At 43.6% G+C, this 21828-nt stretch overlaps 2 protein-coding genes across 4 annotated transcripts; both read left to right on the plus strand.

The window, feature by feature from the left end:
• Nucleotides 1-286: 286 nt before the first annotated feature.
• On the plus strand, nt 287-4581 carry erich2 (glutamate-rich 2). 2 transcript variants are annotated; one of them, XM_028981917.1, is made up of 10 exons: nt 287-382; nt 589-634; nt 748-796; nt 1030-1066; nt 1268-1357; nt 1810-1904; nt 2792-3027; nt 3419-3476; nt 3673-3738; nt 4250-4581. In XM_028981917.1, exons 1-10 carry the CDS (start codon nt 375-377, stop codon nt 4414-4416), a joined length of 852 nt encoding a protein of 283 aa, XP_028837750.1. In that variant the 5' UTR covers nt 287-374; the 3' UTR covers nt 4417-4581. The 2 variants fall into 2 exon arrangements, with proteins under 2 accessions (XP_028837750.1, XP_028837749.1); XM_028981916.1 differs by having other exon boundaries at nt 311-382; nt 492-634.
• A 1084-nt stretch (nt 4582-5665) lies between these two features.
• gad1b (glutamate decarboxylase 1b) lies at nt 5666-20000 on the plus strand. 2 transcript variants are annotated; one of them, XM_028979689.1, is made up of 17 exons: nt 5670-5964; nt 6477-6595; nt 8020-8082; nt 9616-9774; nt 10035-10277; nt 11058-11148; nt 14696-14808; nt 14971-15086; nt 15304-15383; nt 15983-16037; nt 16704-16820; nt 16918-16982; nt 17184-17262; nt 17363-17512; nt 17620-17727; nt 18001-18090; nt 18226-20000. In XM_028979689.1, the coding sequence occupies exons 2-17, from the start codon at nt 6520-6522 to the stop codon at nt 18397-18399; spliced, it is 1779 nt and encodes a 592-aa protein (XP_028835522.1). In that variant the 5' UTR covers nt 5670-5964; nt 6477-6519; the 3' UTR covers nt 18400-20000. The 2 variants fall into 2 exon arrangements, with proteins under 2 accessions (XP_028835523.1, XP_028835522.1); XM_028979690.1 differs by lacking the exon at nt 8020-8082 and having other exon boundaries at nt 5666-5964; nt 18226-18399.
• The last annotated feature ends 1828 nt before the right edge of the window (nt 20001-21828 follow it).

The following is a 21828-nucleotide window of genomic DNA, read 5'->3' on the forward strand; positions in this document are numbered from 1 at the left end:
ATTTATATGAACAAAGCAATAAAGAGTTTATTCTGCTCCACTTGGCTTTTATTTTGTGGACTTAAGTTGTAAGTAAAGCTTTCTGTCATTTTCTGCTTCTGTCGCCACTGACATGTCCTACAGGTTCGGGATGAAATAAAATATTGTTCGACGACTCACGACTCCACGCGTGGCCTGCTTCTAAGCAAAATAAGAAAAGCTTCCTCTTCATTAAAGTAATCCGACACCCGCGCGCCTCATACGGGTCTGCTGCGCATGCGCAGTCGACGTCACGTTGCTACGGAGACGAAAGTTTTGGTTTCTGTTGCATCACCGCAGACGCGCGGCTGCCTTTCACCGAACCTGTTTTCGTCTTTCGAGTTTAAACGTCGTCGATGGACGGGTGAGTGTTGGTTTGGCGACGATAACCGTTACGAACCGTGCAACAGAACCAATGCTCTATTACCTATAATAAAACGTATATAACGTGTCCTCTGTCTACCTCATGCCAGGTATGTCAGTGTCGTATATGTTTTAGTATTTATTCTTTATAAAGTACCCAAGCACGCGTAAACGTTGCTTCGCCTCCATGTCTGCTTGTGGGTGCAGGCTGCAGTGCATCGGAAAGTCTGCAAAATGTCCCTCAGAATCCCAGGTGGGTGTTCTGCGATCCTTATTTTGCCATGTGGGGACCAATTCTGACCAAAATTCCCCTATGCCCTTCGGATTAATAAGAAGGCTCGTCCCCTTTTTCATGTATCTTTCCAGGAATTAGTATCTATACAGCTACACAACACACGCACAGGAGATTTCAAAGGTAATATTAACCATGTAAAAAAATATATAAAGTACACACCTTCTCATTCAATGTGTTTTCTATATTTTCATGACCATTTACATTGGTAGATTCTCACTGAAGGCATCAAAATAAAGAAAACACATTGAATGAGAAGGCGTGTCCAAACTTTTGGCCTGTACTGTATATATAATTTTCCATCACTTCACCTTAAAATTACTATTACAATTACTTTTGTTTGCTTTGCTCCATAGACCCTACACCCACTGAGTCCACCAAGAGTAAATCACGGTACTACCACACTTACTCGCACCAGAATAATTTCATGCACATTGACATGATTGTATTGAAACACACATTCAAATACAAACATTCATGCAAACATTCTTCCTATCAAGCTTGTGCCTAAAGAAATACTCATTTTACCTGCTGTAGTACAGTGTGGCCCGTGTAAGAATCTTATTTTTTAATTTAAAAGGTGTTTGTTTTCAGGCAACCGCATACCAGCCAAGTTCCAATTCCAGGTAGCAAAAATCAAAGGAGAAACACAGGCGCTGACTTCAGGTCACCGAGACACAGAGGGTGAGAGTTTTACCATGAAGCTGCAGAATGACTCCATTTGCTGTAAAATATCTGAAGGACGCATGTTACATTATATTTTGTGTGAGGGATTAATTACATCTACAAATCAATAAGCTATTTCACTGTGGTCGAAGTGAGCATTCAGATAAATGTCTTTTCTTTTCTCAGTTGGGCCCTGCCTTGGTTGCTTTCATCACTAAACAGAACAGATTTCGTTCAGAGTGAAGCTGAATGAGCATAAGGTGTTTTTAGCCCCAGGTTAGATTTGTTTTCAGGTTTTGTGTGCCGGAGTCTGGAGACACAGTAAGACCCCTGTCTTCATCTCCCCTTATTGAGGTCTTGCATGGCAGGCCGGTTTATGGGGCATAGCTGCATAAAGCCTGGGAGATGAGCCTGCTCGTGTGGCTCACTATTCTCTAATAAATTCCTTTTTTTATTGGATATCATTTCAGGACTGCAGAATATGCAGGGCTCCCGGTGCTGTCACATAAAGACGTGCAGAGGGACAAACTTAGAAAAACTAAACAGCCTGGTCCCGATGTCACAGGTACTCAGACAATTTCCATTCCACAGTTCTCTCCACACCCAGTGTATTCTGAAGGTCGGCTCATATACATGCAATATACGAAACCATCTAGGGTAAATATGTAGGTTTTGGAGGGAATTACTCCATTCAAAAAAAAAATTATTTCAAAATATTACATTATTTCATCTGGCTACCTGTGAGTGACAGTACATCCAGTGTGTCCAGTGTGTTCTGCAAAGAGAAGATGTGAAGACTTCAACGAGCTAAATAGTGCTTTTAAATGGTTGTATTGCATTGCAGGTGCTGTGATGTCTCCTTTTACGTCCAGACTGCCTGTTCTCATTTTATACATTTATTCTAACAAACGTGACACTTGTCTTCATAGCATCCCCCTAAATTCTGGCCTCCACCTAACACCTTTACACTATTTACCTTCTTTCTTTACAATGTTTCTTCTGAATTTGGACCATTTGTGCATATTGAGAAGTGCACAATGACGTCTTCAGTAAGTGGATGCGATGAGACCTGGCAATCCATTAAAAAAGCTCTAATTCGTCACACATTTTGGAACGAATTAAATGACGATTAATGCTTATTTTAAAGTGTAACGTGGTTGAGAGGGGGTAAGAGGGTTGTAGGTGCCGACGCCTACATTAAATATAATGCAAGTGAATTTTTATGCAGGTGACTTTTTTTTGTGTTTTTGTGTGTAATTCACTTTTTATTTATTTTTTATTCCAAAAACTAAGCACTCGTACAGTTGCACAGCATCTCTTTACCAGTAAATTGGTGATTTTCATCAGGTTTCTTTTGGACACAAAAATCACCGACCATGCTTATGTATTTTATTGGACAGCCCTGTTACCCATGATGCACATGTAGCTCAGTGTCTATGAATGCCGTTGCAGGGAAGTCCACACGTCAGACAGGTGTATGGCAGCAGGTATGTGAACCTGGCCTGTCACAAACAGAAACCGCAGCAGCTGAGGAGAATTTGCATGAGAGAGGATCCTCATCATCCTCCTCACAGTGTCAATCAAGTGCCTGCAACCAGTACAACTATTCAAAACCTGACGACCATTCAAGTGAGGATGATGAGGAAGACGAGCCAGTGTATAAAGCCCCACTGGAGCTCTTGGCTGAGGTAAACCAATCAGTTAGTCAAGCGGGGCAGCGGTAGCATAGCAGGCAAGGAAGCGAACTCGTAACTGAAGGGTCATGGGTTCAAATCCCAAACCACCTGGGTGCCAAGGAGCAAAGCTCCCTGGGCGCCTGTCATGGCTGCCCACTGCTCACCAAGGGTGATGGGTTAAATGCAAAGGACACATTCTGCCGTGCACCGTGTGCTGTGCTGTGTATCACAAAAGCAATCACTTCACTTTCTCTTTCATTTTTGTCCTCTGTTGACTCTCTTTGGTCTTGTATGTGTATGTTTTGTTGTTCGGTGCTGTTTACTTTCAACTGATCATTTGACACCAATTACTTGTAATAGATATGTTTAATAGATTTTCATAGATTATTTTTTCCCTTCTAAGTTCTTGAAAGCTGTGATGGAAAAGGATTACACCCTTTCCAGAAAACTTTGTCAGATGAGTAAGTGATTCTGTTCTTTGTGGTTAGTACCATGTAATTATCAACATTTGTGAAATTAAGTTAACAGTAAATTAGTAAATTGATCATATATAACTGCTTTATAAGTCCAAGTTTTACTTGTCAGATCTCCTGTTACATATGATAAAGTCAGTTAATTAATTAATTAACGAATTAATTAATTAATAATGTCTCTCAGTTCTCATTTATGAGCCAGAAAATCAAGAAGCCAAACAGTTTCTTCCACTAATTGAGGATAAGTTAGGTGAGTCTCTCTCTCTCTCTCTCTCTCTCTCTCTCTCTCTCTCCACCTCTCTCTCTCTGCATGTGTGATTGTCCATCTTTAGATTATCATTTTAATAGCAAGTCCTATAAACCTTCAGCTTCTATAAGAAGTGTTTAGTGTAATTTTCACACTCTGGTTATCATTTTCTTCTGCTGCTTGGGTATAATTGAGTGATTTACATTTTTATGGGAAAAGTAAAGATCATGCTGCATATTTTAATTGACTTTTTGAGAATGTGTTGCATGTCTTTTAATGCCCCTTAACCGTGCAAAATTGTAAAATGTTTTTTAAATGTTATGAATTGTAATCAGCTGAGGTTGCCATGAATAGTTTTGCCCTGTGCAAGTGATGAGCAGTCGAATCATGAGGCATAGTATTCTGTCTCCCTCCCTTCTTTGGTTTGATTCAGCATCTGCTTGGGGATGAAACTGCACTGGTATAGAGCATTCTGGAGCATTTCAGGTCTTGTTCTGCTCTCTTATGTGTAAAGCGCAAGACGAAGAGGAGCGGCGTGAGGAGGAGGAAAGCTCTGGATCCAATAGTGGTAGTGAAGATGAAACAGACAGTTCAGGGGACTTGTCATCATTCTCATCCTCAAGCTCAGATCTAGAGGATGAAGACGAAGATGAAGACGAGGGGAGCGGTGATGAAATCTGAAGCACTCATGGCCCAGACTAATGCCAGCATGAATTTCATCATAAACATACATGGGATTCGCACTTTATCCCTTGTCATCTAATTTCTTTATCTATTAAGCATGTGTGTGTGTGTTTGTGACAGAGAGAGAGATGTCCAAACTGGATTAAACCATTAAACTGCTTTTGCAGGAATGTGTTGTGTTTATTTTTGATATAAGGTTTGTGCTCTTTGTTTTGGGAAAATGTTGCCATAATTTCCCATTTTCTGGTTTCAAAAATTCGTTTTTTCGCGCAGGAGGCGTTCAGTTGACGTGCTTCAACGTGATGAGCTCATCATGAGGTGAAAGGTTATGATTTTTCTTGGGTCATATCAGATATAGACTATTAATAGCCATGTCCGTTCGGGGGGGTCGTGGTTCACTTTCTAAATCCTTGTTATTAATGGATCCGTGTCTGGTCTTCTGCAACCATCGTCTAGCGCCATCTAGCGTAGATTTTCCACGCGGTAAACTGCCTGGTCTGTATGATGCACATTTACCCCCAAAAACCCGCATCCACCCACGGACTTGGCCTTTAAAATGTTATAAATATTGTTCGTCTGACCTTTCAGCGCCGCACAGTTTATTCCAGCTTCTCTACATTTATTACATCTGTTGTGGTTTTTAATCCCGGTCTGACAGAAAAGACGTGTCGTTGTTCCCTGTCCTCGGGGAAGGACACGCAATGACACAGACACGCGGTGAATGGTTCGAAGCCAATGCGGTTCGGTTTTTTTCAGACGAAACAAAAGGAATTTATTCCAACGCGCACAATAAGCAACACGTGTCCGCGCTGCATCTTCCATTTCTGAGACAAAGTCGATGTTTGTCCACGTTTGATTTGTGCCAATTTATCTCGGTCGCGACGCCCTGATGCGGAGAGCCGAGAACGACGCGAGTGGAAATAAAACGGCCGTAATTAACATCCCGCTTCTTTCGCCTCACTGGCGCCCCCCCGTGGCCGCTCGGGCTCCAATTCAAACCGCGTTTCATCGGGACCTTCATTCCGAGCAGGAGTGGCTGTTATAGTATAATTGTTCAAATTATGTTGGTCTTAATCGTTTAGTCGCCGTAAAAGTGGCAAAAATATTCCTCTACCTGAAGTTTCCCGTTTCTGGGAGGGGGGGGGGCAGAAAGGGCAGGGGTGGAAGTTCAGGGTGTGGTTGGATTGGTTGGGATCCTGCTTTGGGGAATTTTAAAAATGAGCTAGCTGTGACCTCCTCTTCCTCCTCCTCCTCCTCACCCTCCTCCTCCTCCTCTCGCGGAGCGCGCTGTGTTGCTCAGACAGGGTCAAACTTCTCCAGTCGGTCCAGAAGGCGACACGCACCTGCAGGAGGAGCTCGGCGGAGGGATGGGCGACTCGTGACGGATTAGGAACGAAATTTGCTAAAAGAAGCGCGAATCACGCCCAAAGACCCCTGCTGGATTGGTTCTCCTGCGTGGGCTTCTGCTCGGCTGCATTCCGACGACAATCCGCGATTTATTCGGGTTCTGTGGTGGAACCCGCGCACCTGTGACAGAGGAACGAGGTAAGGTTTCTCGCCGGTCGCCGTCGCGCGTAGTAAGTCCGAACAGGCGACCTGTGGATTTCACGCGTGGAATCCCGGAATGTGCCCCGAAACGCGGTAAGAATTTAGTCGCGCGCCATTTTTCACCAACTTTGACATTGAGTGATCGGCCCTCACCGAGGTTATTTAAAGATCATCCTAAATGACAAATCGATTCGCTATTTTGCGCCATCAATATCAATCGTTTAAGTTTTTTTCGGTGACGCCATTAATCAAATCAACTTTGTCGCCAGGAAATACAGAATACAGAAACGAATTTTTAAAAAAAAATAAAAAACGAAAAATGGCTCTTTTTTTTTACAGCCGTGGTCTGTGTGGGTTTAATTCCGCCGGATTTATCGAGTCTGTGTGGGGCGATCGAGTCGCCTGCCCGGTCTCTGCTCGCCGCGTCGCCTTTTTAATTGATTATTAGCCGCGTGGGTCGAAGCCCGTGTCGTCCCCGGGATTAACCGCGAGATCCGTGTGCGTTCCAGGTGTTTCGGCGCAGCGGCGTGACAGCCCCGCTCTCCAGCTCCCATGGCGGCGTCCGCACCCTCCTCCTCCGCCGGAGAGCCGGACCCCAACGCGCCTAATTTACGAGCCCCGTCCACAAGTAGGTCCCGACTAAATATTTCCTGCATTTACCGACCCACGTGCAATTTTTTACTATTGTTTTTGTTGTCATGACATTCTTGATATTTATATTGTAAATATATGCCCTGGTTTTATTTATATATATATATAGACACACACATTTAGGTTATAGACATTTTGATATATTGGATATAATTATGTTTTTTTTTTATGTGTGTGTGATTGCAGTCATTTTTACCAGCGAACAGCTCTGGCTGTTCCAAAGCGCTAATCAGCCTCCGAGAGCCATAATTGCCTAAAATTACAGCCATTACACTCCAGTGTCCTTTTTTTCTGAACAATCACCCGCATCGCCCTTTCTTTCCTGGACACATTTAAACATTTCACTCGCAAATAAAAACCTTGCCTCGCTGCACTATGCTGTTTTCCTAGAACAAAGACATTTTTTTGTGCTTTGGTTGTGGTCTTTTTTTTCTGTCTACGTGCTATGTGTGTGTCTGTAAGTGTGTGTGAGTGTGTGTCTGTCTGTAAGTGTGTGTGTGTGTGTGTGTGTGTGTGTCTGTCTGTAAGTGTGTGTGTGTGTGTGTGTGTGTGTGTGTGTGTGTGTGTGTGTGTGTGTGTGTGTGAGTGTCTGCTCGCGCTGCCATTATCTTCCCGCCACGCTCTATCTCGCGCTCACCGAGCTGAAGCGACTCGCGCTGCCGGCGGTGCGCGCGGCCGACAGCATCAGCAGCACAACACAACACAACACAACACAACACAACACCTCACACCGGACAGCAGCAAACCCCCCTCTCCGACCAGCACAACACAACACAAGTGGAACTATAAACATGCAGAAATGTATGCGTTATATATATATATATGTGTGTGTGTGTGTGTGTGTGTGTGTATATATATGTGTGTGTGTGTGTGTGTGTGTGTGTGTATATATGTGTGTGTGTGTGTGTGTGTGTGTGTGTATATATATATATACACACACAGCAACTCTAAATATTCTATGGATTAAATTCGTGTTGTCGGAAACATATCACGTGGCTACGATCTGTATCTGAGTTGACATTCGGCGGTTCTGTTCGGTCGGACCGAGCCTCAGCCCGTCAGACTCCGCGTCGCGCCCAATTAAACCGCGCGCGCCCGACCTCATTTCACGGCCGTTTACTTTAAAGCGCCGCTTAACCGGACGCGCGCCAGGCTTTATTAGCCCCGCGCGCCCCCGACGGCCTCTTATTGATCGCCGGGCGGAACCGGCACCTGCTGGAGCGCGTTCGAGTGGACAGAACCGGCGCAGGGCCACCCACCCCACCCGTAAACACCCACCCACCCACCCGCCCGCCTGCCCGCCGCAGCTTCAGCTTCGCCTCCATTTCACGCCGCTTCACCCTCATCCTCACCAACACCAGGCCTTACCAAAATGTCGCTCACCCCAACGTCTCGTTTTAGCCTATGACGCGTGGTGCGGGGTAGCGCACGGCTGCACGAGGAAACTGGGGATGAAGATCTGCGGTAAGTTGTCCTCCTCCGGCCGCCTTTACCACGTTGCACGTACCGAAAGACGAACTTTCCGGGGTTTTTTGGTGCATATTCACTGTTTTTTTCTGGTGGGGGAAAGCCGAGTGAGAGCTGCGTGTCACGTCGTGTTTTTATCTCCTCAAAGGTCAGTGCGCAGCCACTTAGCCCGTGGGGCCTGCGCGGGCTCACGCTGCGCCTTTTCTGCCCCCCCGTGTCATGTCTCATCTGCACAGACTTGTGCCCCAACGTATCTATCTATCTATCTATCTATCTATCTATCTATCTATCTATCTATCTATCTTCTCTGTAATAAAGCTGCCTTTCGAGGGGTGCTCCACCCTGAAAACCCGCGCCTCCACCTCCGCGGCGTGGGTGTGGGCGATGGACAGAAACACTTTCCTCATTTCTGCGATTCCGTTGGCGACTCGAGACGAGACGGACGTCAGCCTGGTCGCGCGCAAGCCCGACCGATTTCCTTCTTACATTTTTGACGTCACGACCAACCTTTGACGTCATGTACTATTTTTTGTTGAGCAACATTCGTTCGGAATGAAATGAACAATCTAAAATCTAAACCACAATTTAAAATACAAACATAAAACAGAAGCATTATTACATTACAAAATTGCAATTTCATAATATACAATATGCATAACAAATACGCTTTAAATACATAGCGCGCATTAACCGAATATCATATCGGTCATATTTTTTTGCCATTAAAGCCTTAAAAAGGCAAGAACATCGGATGTTTCTATTTTTTATATTTATTAAAAAAATTCGAAATTAAATATTTGTGCATAGGCAGATATTTTATTATAGATGATCTATTATAGGCTGAAATGAAACGATATTTGTATAACTGTGGCTGGTGGGAAGGGGAAGAGGAAAATCCGTCCTGTTCGCCGCCTCCTTATCAGCCGCGGCGGCCGCGTCTGCGTGTCGTGATTAAGACGGACCGTCCACGCACTGCTCTCAGCAGATAAGGGCTCCGGGCTGCGGGTGGGTGTCAGATGAGTGGGGGGGGGTTGCTGGAGATTTAAGAAACGACGTTTACATGACCGAAGAAAACGGATAAGGGAAACAATTTTTTTTTATTCAGATTTATTTTTTGAACGAATGATTTATGTAAATTCGTGTTCTACGTCTGTAGATCATTACCCACGCGGCGCCACTCTATCAAACCTGCCCGGGGCGTTTAAATGGGGTAGCCCCCCTCGACCCGACCGTCGGCTCACTAGACCGGAATGGCGCAGATTTGGGGTGGGTGGGGTTATTTTGGAGGAATGGGAGGGGGGGGGTCTTACGCCCCATGTGTCCTCCTCTCGCACCTTGGCCTCTGACGTCACAGTGCACAGCTATAAATAGGACAGGGACCGTATAGACGGGACATCTATAAAAGGCCCGTCCGTGGGGACCGCAGCGTGGGGGGGGACATGTCTGACATTCAACACAGACCCGGCGCGATGCCGAGCAGTGACAACTGTCCGCTCTTCCACCCCCCCTGTGCCCCCTGCAAAAACGCAGGTTTCCTGCAGAAGAACAACAGCCTGGACGAGAAGAACCGCATCGCCAGCTCCTTCAGGGACCGCCAGACCCCCAAAAACCAGCTGAGCTGCGAGAACAGCGACCGGGAGGCCCGGTACCGGCGCACCGAGACCGACTTCTCCAACCTGTTCGCGCGCGGTAACCGACGCCTGACCCACAAACCATTACTTTTAATTTTTAAATTCATTTCCCCTAATATTTTAATGCTTTGGTTAGTTACAAAAAAACCCCAAAAATCGACATATTTTTATTTAGTGTGAAAAAAATATATTTTCTTAAGTATCTAAAATATATATATAACTATATATATATTATTATTTTATTTTTATTTTTTTAAATAATCAATTATTTAATCTCTTGTAGCCTTGGGTGAGAATATTTTTTTTTTTCTTCCTCAGATTTGTTGCCAGCTAAAAATGGCGAGGAGCCCACCATGCAATTCCTGCTGGAGGTCATGGACATCCTCACCAACTACGTCCGCAAGACCTTCGACAGGTCCACCAAGGTCCTGGATTTCCACCACCCACACCAGCTCCTGGAGGGCATGGAGGGCTTCAACCTGGAGCTCTCCGACCAGCCCGAGTCCCTGGAGCAGATCCTGGTGGACTGCAGGGACACCCTGAAGTACGGGGTGCGGACAGGTGAGGACGATGGCCCCATCCAGCCGTAAAGTCCATAGAATGTGTAGAAACGTTCTTCTATTCTCGCTGTTCTCGTTTCGTCTACATGACACAATAATCACAATAAATTTGCAGAAGCTTCTAAAGACAGAGCCGCTTCTGTTTGTTTGGACTACAACCATTTAAAAACGATGAAGGATTATTGTGCACCCTACACTGTTCTGCGGAAAAGCAGAAATTGCGCTCGTGAATCGAAAACTCGGCACGATCATCCTGTCATTGCGCGATGGCGCTGTCCGTTGTGCTGAACATCACGGAAATCCGCATTTTACAATTCGATCAACAAAAAAAAAAAAACAAGAACAGCGAACCCGTAGGTCTTTCTCAAACGACGCAAAATCATCGAACGAAAAAAGAACAAAAACCTTTCCAATTAAAATCGCCCTTGCCTGTAGTTTCTTTTTTTTTAATCCTTCATCGACCGATATCTGGGCAAATCTTTCTATCAATAGACTATACGAGTTCAGTGGAACGTGTCGCACAGACTAATGGGTTGTGTAATGAAGGACTCCCACACGAACATGTGCTCTGAGGACAGACCCCCCCAAGCCCCTGTACCCCTATGCAAATTACACGCGGTGCGGACAAAAGCCGAGCAAATTGTTTTTCATTCTCCCTTAATTAGTTGCCCTTCTTGGCTTTTGTGCGCGCCTGCGTGTCATTTCCGGCGGGGTGTGAGCATCCAGCGTGGACCCTCACGTCGGAAACTAACCCGTGGGCTGTCTTCCCCTCTCCTGCCAGGTCACCCCCGCTTCTTCAACCAGCTCTCCTCGGGCCTGGACATCATTGGTCTGGCTGGTGAGTGGCTGACCTCCACTGCCAACACCAACATGTGAGTCCGATTCCTCCTCCTCCTCCTCCTCACCATCCATTATTTCCCTCAGTTTCGCTCATTTACGCTCTTATTCTCTTGTTAATTCTATAAATGCAAATGTGAAAATTCCAAAATAAACAAAGGCAAATGGGGAAAGGCAATGTTTGCTCTATCTATAGGGATATATGCGATCATTTATGAATCGGTTATGGTATATTAAAACTGACCGAAATATTCCTTCAGATCCTTTCCTTTTTTTTTCTGTCTTCCTCCATTATTCATCCTGTCATGTTTGTCGTTTTAACGGACAGTTACACTGAGGTCACGGTTACAGTCAGGACGCATGTCTCTCCACCCTCCTGTCCATAGCATTGATCCTGTTCTACACAGGGATTCATCCAAGGGCTTGTTTTTATTGAAAGCAGTCCAGCAGCACTAGGAAAGGGTGTTTCTCACCTTGGCGACGCCCGTATTACGTCATTCGCCATCTGGGACATGGTATGGCCCTGTTTTGAGGGACATGTTAGGACATTCGAGGGAATGTTCTTTGTGGAGACCACCCGAGTCTGTCCGCTTTATGTAAAGTGTTTGTGCGCCTCAGGCTGTAGATTGGTTAGCGTGGCATTGAACAGCGCCTCCAAACAATGTTTTTTTTTTTTTTTATCTCAGATACAACACCACTGGCCCCGGGGCTTGTTAGATTGCATATTGATCAGCATTTGCTGTTATACGGGGGGCTGGTGTGTCCCTGCGATACAGACCTCAAGATCATAAAACATGGCAGTGAAACAGCACTAAGGGCAAAAAAAATCATTTGGAGGGGCGGGGGTGGTCTGTATCACACGCTGCCATTCAAATTAGCTGCGATGATTAGCTACACAGTTGCAAAAAAAAAAAGAAGAAGAGCTGCCGAATACCATAGGAAAGTCTACGTGGAATTCATCCCGGATCCAGTTAACGGCCCATTGATTGTGCCTGATTGTCAGAGCTGGTAGGAGCAGACTGCCAGCTGAGGCCATGCTGTCGCACAATGTGCTCCCCCGGGGGCCATGGAAACTGGTCACAGCATGTTACTGGCAGCGGCCATTTTGGTCCCGAAGGAGACGGCACTTCATTTCAGCTGTCCCTCTTAATATGGGATCTGAGTCCTGTTGTAATGGGAGTCACTTATGAGGGTCAAGTATTTCTTCAATCACTATTACTTATTAACAAAGCCCCGGGCCCCTGGAGGGAGCTGCTATGGCTAATTCCCACACGGTGAAATACGTTTTTGGGGATTCTTATAAATAATGGACTTTATTTCTTTAAAATATAACACAACATGGGTACTGTATGTTCTTATAACTATACTTAAATGTTTTTGACATGCATTACACAGCTTTTGGACAATAAACACATCTGTGCAAACACAACGTTATTTTCATCTTACCATATACAAGTACATAGAAAGATGAGATTACAAAGCTTCGGGGAGTCACAGTGTCAAAAAGACTATAGAAATAACATACAACACAACTCGACAAACCAGACAGAAAGGTAGCAGCAATATGATATCAGTGTATTTAGTATATATGTAGTGTATTAAGTGTATTATATAATATGATAATAATAATAGTAGTAATGTTGAAATGATATTATAGTATCATATCATAATATCATGTCCTTGTAACCCATACAAGGAATTTGATTCTGGTCAATAATGTTTAAAACAATAACAATACACAAAATAGTCTAAATTTTATATATACAAAGATTACAGAAATAATACCACCATTGAGACATATGTGCTATATCACTGAAAAAGTGAGAGAGAAAACAATAACGACACAACATAACATTTATACCATTCTGTGCATTAGCAGGGGGATGGACTATGAGACTGGAATGAGGGAGAAACATTTTCATTTTTGTATATACAATTGACTGAAGCAGGGATGTTGGGGAATTATCATAACATGGCAGTATTCTGGATATTATTAATATCCAGAAGGACCCTGGTGTGTATGCGTGAGTCTTACACCAAGAGACAGTTTGAGATCTGTGAATCTGTGTAGGTGAAACAAATTTGTCTTTTCTTTTATTTATTTATTTGGTTGTTTGTTTGTTTGTTTGTTTGTAATGTCGGTTGTTCTCTACAGCACTGAAACATGAGTCCATTAAAGTGGATTTGGCCGAAGGTTTTTTCCGGAGGCTGCCCACCCCCCCAATGCTCTGGCATGCCTGATTTCCCCTGCATGCATCCCGACCCATTTTCTCTCCTGCTGAGGACTTTGTGTTGCTCTAAAATGGTTCCCTCCTTGAGGGGAAGGAGCTGAGGGCCTCCTATTGTGCAGGGAGTGACAGTTGTGTTTGTGTGTGTGGCAGAGTCACAAAAAAACATACTGCCTCTCCGCAACATTATTTCTCAGGGGCTAATTAGGAATCATCGCTTCTAATGACTGCTGACACTTATTGACTGGCACCTAATGTGCTAATAAAAATGTCCCCTGGGTTCATGCATCAGAATTACTCTACATGAGATATTCACTTCCGATTCAATAGCCCCTGTCTGACTGTCTGTGTGTGTGTGTGTGTATGTGTGTTTGTGTGTGTGTGGAGCAGATCCAAGGAGGCTCACCAGTGCCCACACATACACACACACACACATTGGGTTGTTGTGTAAGTGGTACTGCTGCGCCTTGGGTAATGTGTGATGAGTGGAAATGTCCGGCCAGGAAGAAGGAATCTCCAGAGAGAGAGGCGGGGGACAATATACAGAGGGTGAAAACCCAATCCTGCTAAACAGGACAGATACAGCATAGCTAATTAACAATGAAAATGAGAATTTATGACACACAAACATTTATAATAGAATTTAATTAAGGTCAATGATCATTTGTGGAATGGAAATGAACTGATAAATAAATCTCCCCCAAATCAATTCAATGAATTGGACTTAAAGAGCAGATATACACACAAAAACAAACAAACATTTATAATAGAATTTAATTAAAGTCAATGATCATTTATGGAATGGAAATGAACTGATAAAAAATCTCCCCCAAATCAATTCAATGAATTGGACTTAAAGAGCAGATATACACACAAAAACAAACAAACAGATAGACACTCATTCTTTCATCTGTCTCTCTCTCTCACTGTCTTTTCCAGTCTTTGTTCCTCTCGCTCTGCCCATCAGTGTTCAGGTCCAGGAAATGGATTTGGGTCTAAATAACCTCTTATCTCCCCTGAACACCAGTCTGGCCGCTCTGTCTGTGCCATTCCATGCCCGGTCCTAACACCCCCTTTTAGAGTGACAGATACTCATCAGAGCATTGTGCCATTTAATTAAGCACCCTGACTGATATTTGAAAGCGGTCACCAAATCCACATCTTATCTGTCTTTCTAATTAGTGGTTCTCAAAGCTGTCATCTAATATCAAGCCATTCGTTTTCTGTCCATCAAAATTAACTGTGCATTTTTAAAAATGTAATAGCTGTGTCTGAACAGACAACAGACAGGGTCTCGTGAGGGACAGGTCAGGTAGCAGGTTGTAAGACTTTGCTATTTGCCATCCGTGCCCAGGTTTACCTACGAGATCGCCCCTGTCTTTGTGCTGATGGAACAGCTGACGCTCAAGAAAATGAGAGAGATGATTGGGTGGCCAAATGGTGAAGGCGATGGACTCTTCTCACCCGGTGAGTGTCCAACTATACCATCTAGTCGTATGTTGAAACCATTGAGCAATAGAAGTCATTTTAAAAGCAGATGTTACAACAGAAGGTTTTAAATCCATTGTTTTTGCAATGTGCCCTGTACACTGTGCTGTTTGCCAGAACTAATTAGTTTTCCCCTCACAGGGGGTGCCATATCCAATATGTACAGTGTGATGGTCGCACGCTACAAGTACTTCCCTGAGGTCAAAACCAAAGGCATGTCTGCCGCGCCGCGATTGGTTCTCTTCACCTCTGAACATGTAGGTAGTCCCCCCACCGCTCCACGACTCCACGTTCCTCCCTCAGAGTACTCGCTTTAATAGAACATTCATGTTAAAACAAAATGATGCCTTTCGGCAGAGGCTTTTCATCCGAGCAGCATCATATGAAACGGGAGCCAGTCTATTATAATAAAAATGTTAGATACGAAAAAAAAGGCTCGTAATAATAACATCTCTCTTTTTTTTTTCATCGCAGAGTCATTATTCCATAACAAAGGCTGGTGCAGCTCTAGGGTTTGGCAAGGAGAACGTCATCCTGCTCAGCACCGATGAGAGGTGAGTATAAAGAAACTTGACCACTGGCCAGAGAGCAGTATTGCTACTGTCACTTTACCCCTGAATAACAAGCTTAAAGATGCAACGTGTGAGAATTTGCTCTCCTGGTAAAATGAAACTTATTTCAGTATTTCACCATAAAGAAGGGTAACTTTCGTCTTTATTGTAACAAACGAGGAAATGCAAAGTTCCTTTGTCCTCTGTCTAATAAACATTTTACAGGTTTTTGTCTCAAACTGCCAAATGAAAAATGAAATATAAGTGGTACAACCATCAGCTATTAATTCTGATATGATATAGGGCTGACCACTGCTAGCTGCTTCCAGTGCGTGCACTCCTTGCACTTCACCTTGCACTCATAATCTCTGTTTCGTAATGAACCTGTCATGAACCTATATGTCTCCTGTCTACCTGTGTAGCTTGGTAGCGAGTGTAATAGTGATACTACTATTAGTAGTGGTGGCCTAGCAGTTAAGGAAGCGGCCCCTTTTCTCCACCACACTATTATTAAATTAGTTGAAATGCTTCATAAATCTGATATTTCACCTTTCCCTGTGTAAGGAACATTACAAATCTGTGATTTCAATGTCCCTTCCCAGGGGCCGAGTCATTCCAGCAGATCTGGAGGCAAAGATTATCAGTGTCAAGCAAAAGGTAAGGAAAGGTTGCATGTCTCAATCTTAGGTTCTATGAATATTTAAAAAATGGTTCCCATATGTCACATTTGTAGCATTTACTTGCTTAAATGAATAATTCCGTTTAAAACAACGTTATTAGAACATTTGCAGGACACATTATGAGAGCAGATGCGGAACGTTATGAAACGTTCTGAGTATGCTTGGACTCTCCACTCTCTCTCAGGGGTGGGCAGCGCTGCCCAGGGGACATCGAGAGCCACGGTTAGACACGGTGAAGGAGAAGAATAGCTCTGCTCTAAAAAACGCAGCCCAGTTCAGCCCAGGCGATCAGTCTGTGGAGAGAAGTTATTAGACATCTGGCCAAGAGCCCACAGCTTCACGCCGACTGCCCAGGGAGAGTTGTAGCACGCAGCGGCAGGTCGATAGCCTTGGCCACTGGAGCTCTAAAGTACATGGATTAATTGGTCCACCCAGGGCCACGTCTAGTCTGAGCTCCAGAGTGAACTTTTATAGACTCGACTCAAGCGTTGTGACTCGTTAACGTCGGCTTTCCCACTGAAGTGCGCCGATTAATTATTCCACCTCCAGGCTCGTCCAGTCGGACTTCAGGAGCGAACGTCCGTTGATTTGTTTTATGGACGCTGTCTTGTTAATGGTGCTCGGCGGCTGTGTGTCTTGGCAGGGTTACCATCCACTGTTTGTGAATGCCACCGCCGGCACCACGGTGTACGGAGCGTTTGACCCCATTAATGAGATTGCAGACATCTGCGAGAAGTACAACCTCTGGCTGCATGTGGATGTAAGTGATCTCTGTCCGGAAACGTATTTAAATGATAAACCCTTTGTGCTGGAGAGCTTAACACGTAGAATAAAAAGCCTTTTGTTTGTGTGTATAGGGTGCCTGGGGAGGCGGTCTTTTGATGTCGAGGCAGCACAGACATAAGTTAAATGGCGTTGAGAGGTACATGTGCAATTTCATTCAGTTTTACATTTATTGCGTCCATCTGTTGTACTGAGAACAGATCACATTCTTGTCCCGTAGCTGTAAATTGCCAAATTAGATTGTTTAGAGTGACGCACGCACTGAATGTGATACCAGTCCTTACATCAGAGTTTGTTACGCCCTGGTAATAAACCCCCCCCCCCGTTCTGACCATTTCAGAGCCAACTCTGTCACATGGAACCCACATAAGATGATGGGCGTGCCCCTGCAGTGCTCGGCCATTCTGGTCCGGGAGAAGGTGAGTGAGGGGAGGGGTGGCTCCAATTCTAAAATGTTCTGGCTCTTCTATTGATGACAGAATGGAGATGTGACAGAAACGCATTGTTCTCTATTTGCAGGGCATCCTCCAGGGCTGCAACTCCATGTGCGCTGGCTACCTGTTCCAACCTGACAAACAGTACGATGTGACCTATGACACCGGAGACAAAGCCATCCAGTGCGGCAGACATGTGGATATATTTAAATTCTGGCTTATGTGGAAGGCCAAGGTGAATCCCTTAAGAGATTTAAGCATGAATCAAAGTCTACATTGAGTTGCTTGAAATGAGCAACATAATAGTTTTATATTATTATAATTTGCCATAATTTCCCAAAGGGCACCACTGGGTTTGAAGAGCATATTGACAGGTGCCTGGAGCTCTCAGAATACCTGTACAATAAAATCAAGGACCGGGAGGGGTACGAGATGGTGTTTGAGGGACAGGTGAGGCATTTAACATTCCTACCCTCAAGCTTTTCAGCTATAGGAAAATTAGACGTGCAGCTGGAGAGGCCATAAACTGTAGTGACAGAGGATGGAACAGGATGGAAAAAAATTGGTTCACTGATTTGAAACATAATTTGGGCTCTATGTATGTGATAGTGTGCAGTGTGTTGGAATGTGTTTGTTAAGACTGTGAAACTGTATGACCGATCACAAGGTCTAAATTCACGCGCGTGTGGGTCATTTTTAAAAAGTTTCTCTTTGTAAATATAGCCTCAGCACACAAATGTCTGCTTCTGGTACATTCCACCGGGCCTGAGAGACATGCCACCAGGCGATGAACGCAGAGAGAGACTTCATAAGGTACAGCTGAGACCTCATACATACTCATGTCTGGTTGTGTATGACAAATGATTTTGAGGATTTTATCCAATGCACAGTAAATGCACTTGCCATAGTAAAACCAAAGAAATCAGCATCGTGTTTGCTCACTTGTAGGTGGCACCGAAGATCAAAGCCATGATGATGGAGTCAGGCACTACCATGGTGGGCTACCAGCCTCAGGGAAACAAGGTCAACTTTTTCCGCATGGTCGTGTCCAACCACGCGGTCACCAGATCTGACATCGACTTCCTCATTGACGAAATTGAGAGGCTGGGCAACGACCTGTGAGAGTGCGCCCCCTGGTGGTGTAAGTGTCCTGCAGCTTCAGCCTGTAACCTACAGCTCGGAACGGGATCCCGTCACAGTCCTCATAAACGAAAAACAAAAAAAATCCACTGGTTCCACATTGGATTTCCTGCCCGCAGCCTGGCGGTAGATATTCATTAATTTGTTAACTTCTTTGGTTCGATGGTGCAGGTTCATTATGTAATTGGATGTGATCAGTGTTCTTGTTCTGTGTGCTCTAGTGTGTCCTGTCATAACCCTTGTTATCTTTGTATAAGTAGAACTTTAGCAGTGTTCAGAACAGAGCCCAGACCTTTGAAAGGTCCAATCAAAGACATCAGTAGAAATTAAAATACTATATATACACATATATTATACAAATATACAATATACCTAAATGCATATACAATTATAGTTAAATAGATCATTATAAGGAAATATATTGGTGCTTTATGTATGTACATACAGATAATTACAGAATAAGATGCACCACCCTTCTTTCCCTGTCCCAAAATCCTTTTCTATTTTATTAGTATGTTAATCAGTGACAATGTACTGTAATAAGAGATGTACTCTATCGCCATAATTCTAGTTTTTGATTTTTGTGCAGATTGTGTAAAGTAATGATGTTGCCTTTGTGAAAGATAATTATAAGTAATTATAAGTAATAGTTTTCCACTTTTAAATATTTAAAATGATTATTGTAATGATCTATTCAATCTATTCAAAAGAAAGCTTTATTTATTTTATCACATATTATAGTGTCTGAGAGTCTAGTATTTTCTTCCATTTGTAATGTAATCTTTATTTGTATTCTAATGAATATAATCAAATGTGTTTTAAATAATATTTATGGTACAAATGGTGAATTTGTGAACCAAAGACATAAAGAAATAGACATGCATTGATTTGCTGCCCTTGAAATGAACAAATGAACTTGTAAAATATATATACATATAGGTAATACTATATACCATAGATAATATATACTGTATGAGATATTTGATTGAGCTGTTAATGCAATTTTACACCCTAAATCTCAGTGCAATCTACTGTGTGTTGTGTACATGTATGTTCCTGTGTGTCACTCTGGCTGAATGTTGGGAAATGTTGGATGCGGTATGTGCAGCTTTCTAATGAGCTAGTTGACTCAGGCAGTGATTTTTCTTTAATTAGTGAAAAGCACAACGCAGGAATGGTAAAGAATGTACGCTTCTCGGAAGAGGGATGGATTGTGTAAAAATAGTAATAAATAAATATGTACTGATCTTTTATTTACTAAATATTTAATAGCTATTTACCTTCACTTTTGAGGGTGTTTAATGTGAGGTCTTAATGTAATGTCTGTACTCATTAGTTTGCACAACGTCTTTCTCCTTATCCCTCCATTGCGAATGGATTTTATGCCGGGAGAGAATGACATCCTTTGGTATATTCCAGACGAGAGCACCATATGCTCGTGTATTGTCTGTTGAATGGAAACCCGTTTATTCTGTGAGGAGATGTTCCTTTGAATAAAATAGGCACTTTATCATGCAATCATGCCATGTGCGAACTGTTACTGTAACATGTACAGTGCTAATAAAAGCTGTATTAACCTGTGATGTTTTCATTTCGGGAAAATTGTTTTCATTTGATGAAATCTCACTTTTCATTTTAATGGATAACAGGTTTTGGGGTAAAGGATGGGGAACAGAGGCAATTGGAAGAGGGGGAGTCACCCCTAAAAATGCCCCCCAAAACCCCAAAATCGCTTAGGTTATCAACCCCCATTACACGCCATGATCAGCCGAGATGTGTTACGGTGTTGTAGGTACAGCGTGCAGAGCCAGGAGGACTGGAAATGTGTGGGTTTGTTTCTGACAGACAGACAGATAGATAGCAGCAGTTCGGTCTGTGTAAGATGCAGGCTGGTGGTGATGAGATTGTCTGGGTTAACCTGTTCTGAGGCATCATTATGTGGTATAATTTGGAAGCAGGTGTTTCAGGCCTGGAGTAATAATGGGATCATAATGAGAATGGAGGAGTGGCCAGTGTTGCACAGATGCTGTGCCCAGTCAGATGAAACACAAAAACACACAATCACACACACACTCACACACACATACACACCGAGAGAACTAGACAAACAAATGCATCAATCATCATGTCTGTCACTAAAGAGCAAAGCCTGAAATATTAGCGTGAATGCACAAATGTTCTTGAATACATACACAATAACAAAAAAAACACACTCGGATGCACCCACATATACAAAGCATGAATGTGCTGAAAGCATGAATGTGCCGAACTGGAAAATTTGTGTCACCGTTGTGTTGAGGCCCTACCCATCATCTTAAAAATACAGCAATACACCAAACAAAACAACATCAATACTAGGAAATGACATTGTTAGGTTATACCCGAGGTGGGCAAACTATGGCCCGCAGGCCACATCCGGCCCATTGATCATTTTAATCCGGCCAGCTGAAGATCTTAAATACTGATGCTGGCCTACAAAGCCAAACATGGAGTAGCACCATCCTACCTCACCCTTATTACACCCTCGCACTGCACCTCGTATACTCCGAGCCTCCAGTACTGCTCGCCTGGTCCCCCCATCGCTAAAGGTAAAAGGAAGACATTCATCTAGACTCTTCTCAGTCTTGGCCCCTCGGTGGTGGAATGAACTACCCCTCGAGGTCAGAACAGCTCAGTCGCTGAGTATTTTCAAACGGCAAAGAATATTTAGATTAACTTGTGACGTTCTTATTGTCGAAAGTATGTACAGAATCTACAACAAGAGTGAATAAAAAGATTGTATTCATAGTTAAGGATCCTAATGAACTAGAACTGATCACTTCATCGATGGTTACTTAAAAGCACGTTGTAAGGCGCTCTGGATAAGGACGTCTGCCAAATGCCTTAAATGTAAATGTGAATTAGCGGTAAATGAACAGTCAGGTGATGTGTTTTGAATAGGTGAAAGGACTCTAGCCTCTGTCGATTATGTCGATTATGTTAAGCTGTGTGTGGGGTGTGGGACAACTTTGGAAATGATGTTAATAAATGTATAAACGACTTGTTCCTGACAGAGTTTTCTGACTGGAATAAGAGCTTTTTATTTGTACAAGCCAAAGTCAACAGCACAACATGCCCATTTTTTGGCTGCTTTTATTCTCTGGCACCTCACAATGGAGACGGCGCCTAACCACCCAACTACACTAAACTGTGGTGTCATGTAATGTAATGTAACACACATCTCCACATGCAACGTTTACATTTACATTTACGGCATTTGGCAGACGCCCTTATCCAGAGCGACTTACAACGTGCTTTCAAGTTACCATCGATGAAGAGATCAATTCCGGTTCACTAGGACCCCCAACTATGAATACATCTATTTAATTCACTCTGTTGTAGATTCTGTACACGTTCAACACGTGCAACGTT

Source organism: Denticeps clupeoides, chromosome 5 (genome assembly GCF_900700375.1).
Source record: "Denticeps clupeoides chromosome 5, fDenClu1.1, whole genome shotgun sequence".
Lineage (NCBI taxonomy): Eukaryota > Metazoa > Chordata > Actinopteri > Clupeiformes > Denticipitidae > Denticeps > Denticeps clupeoides.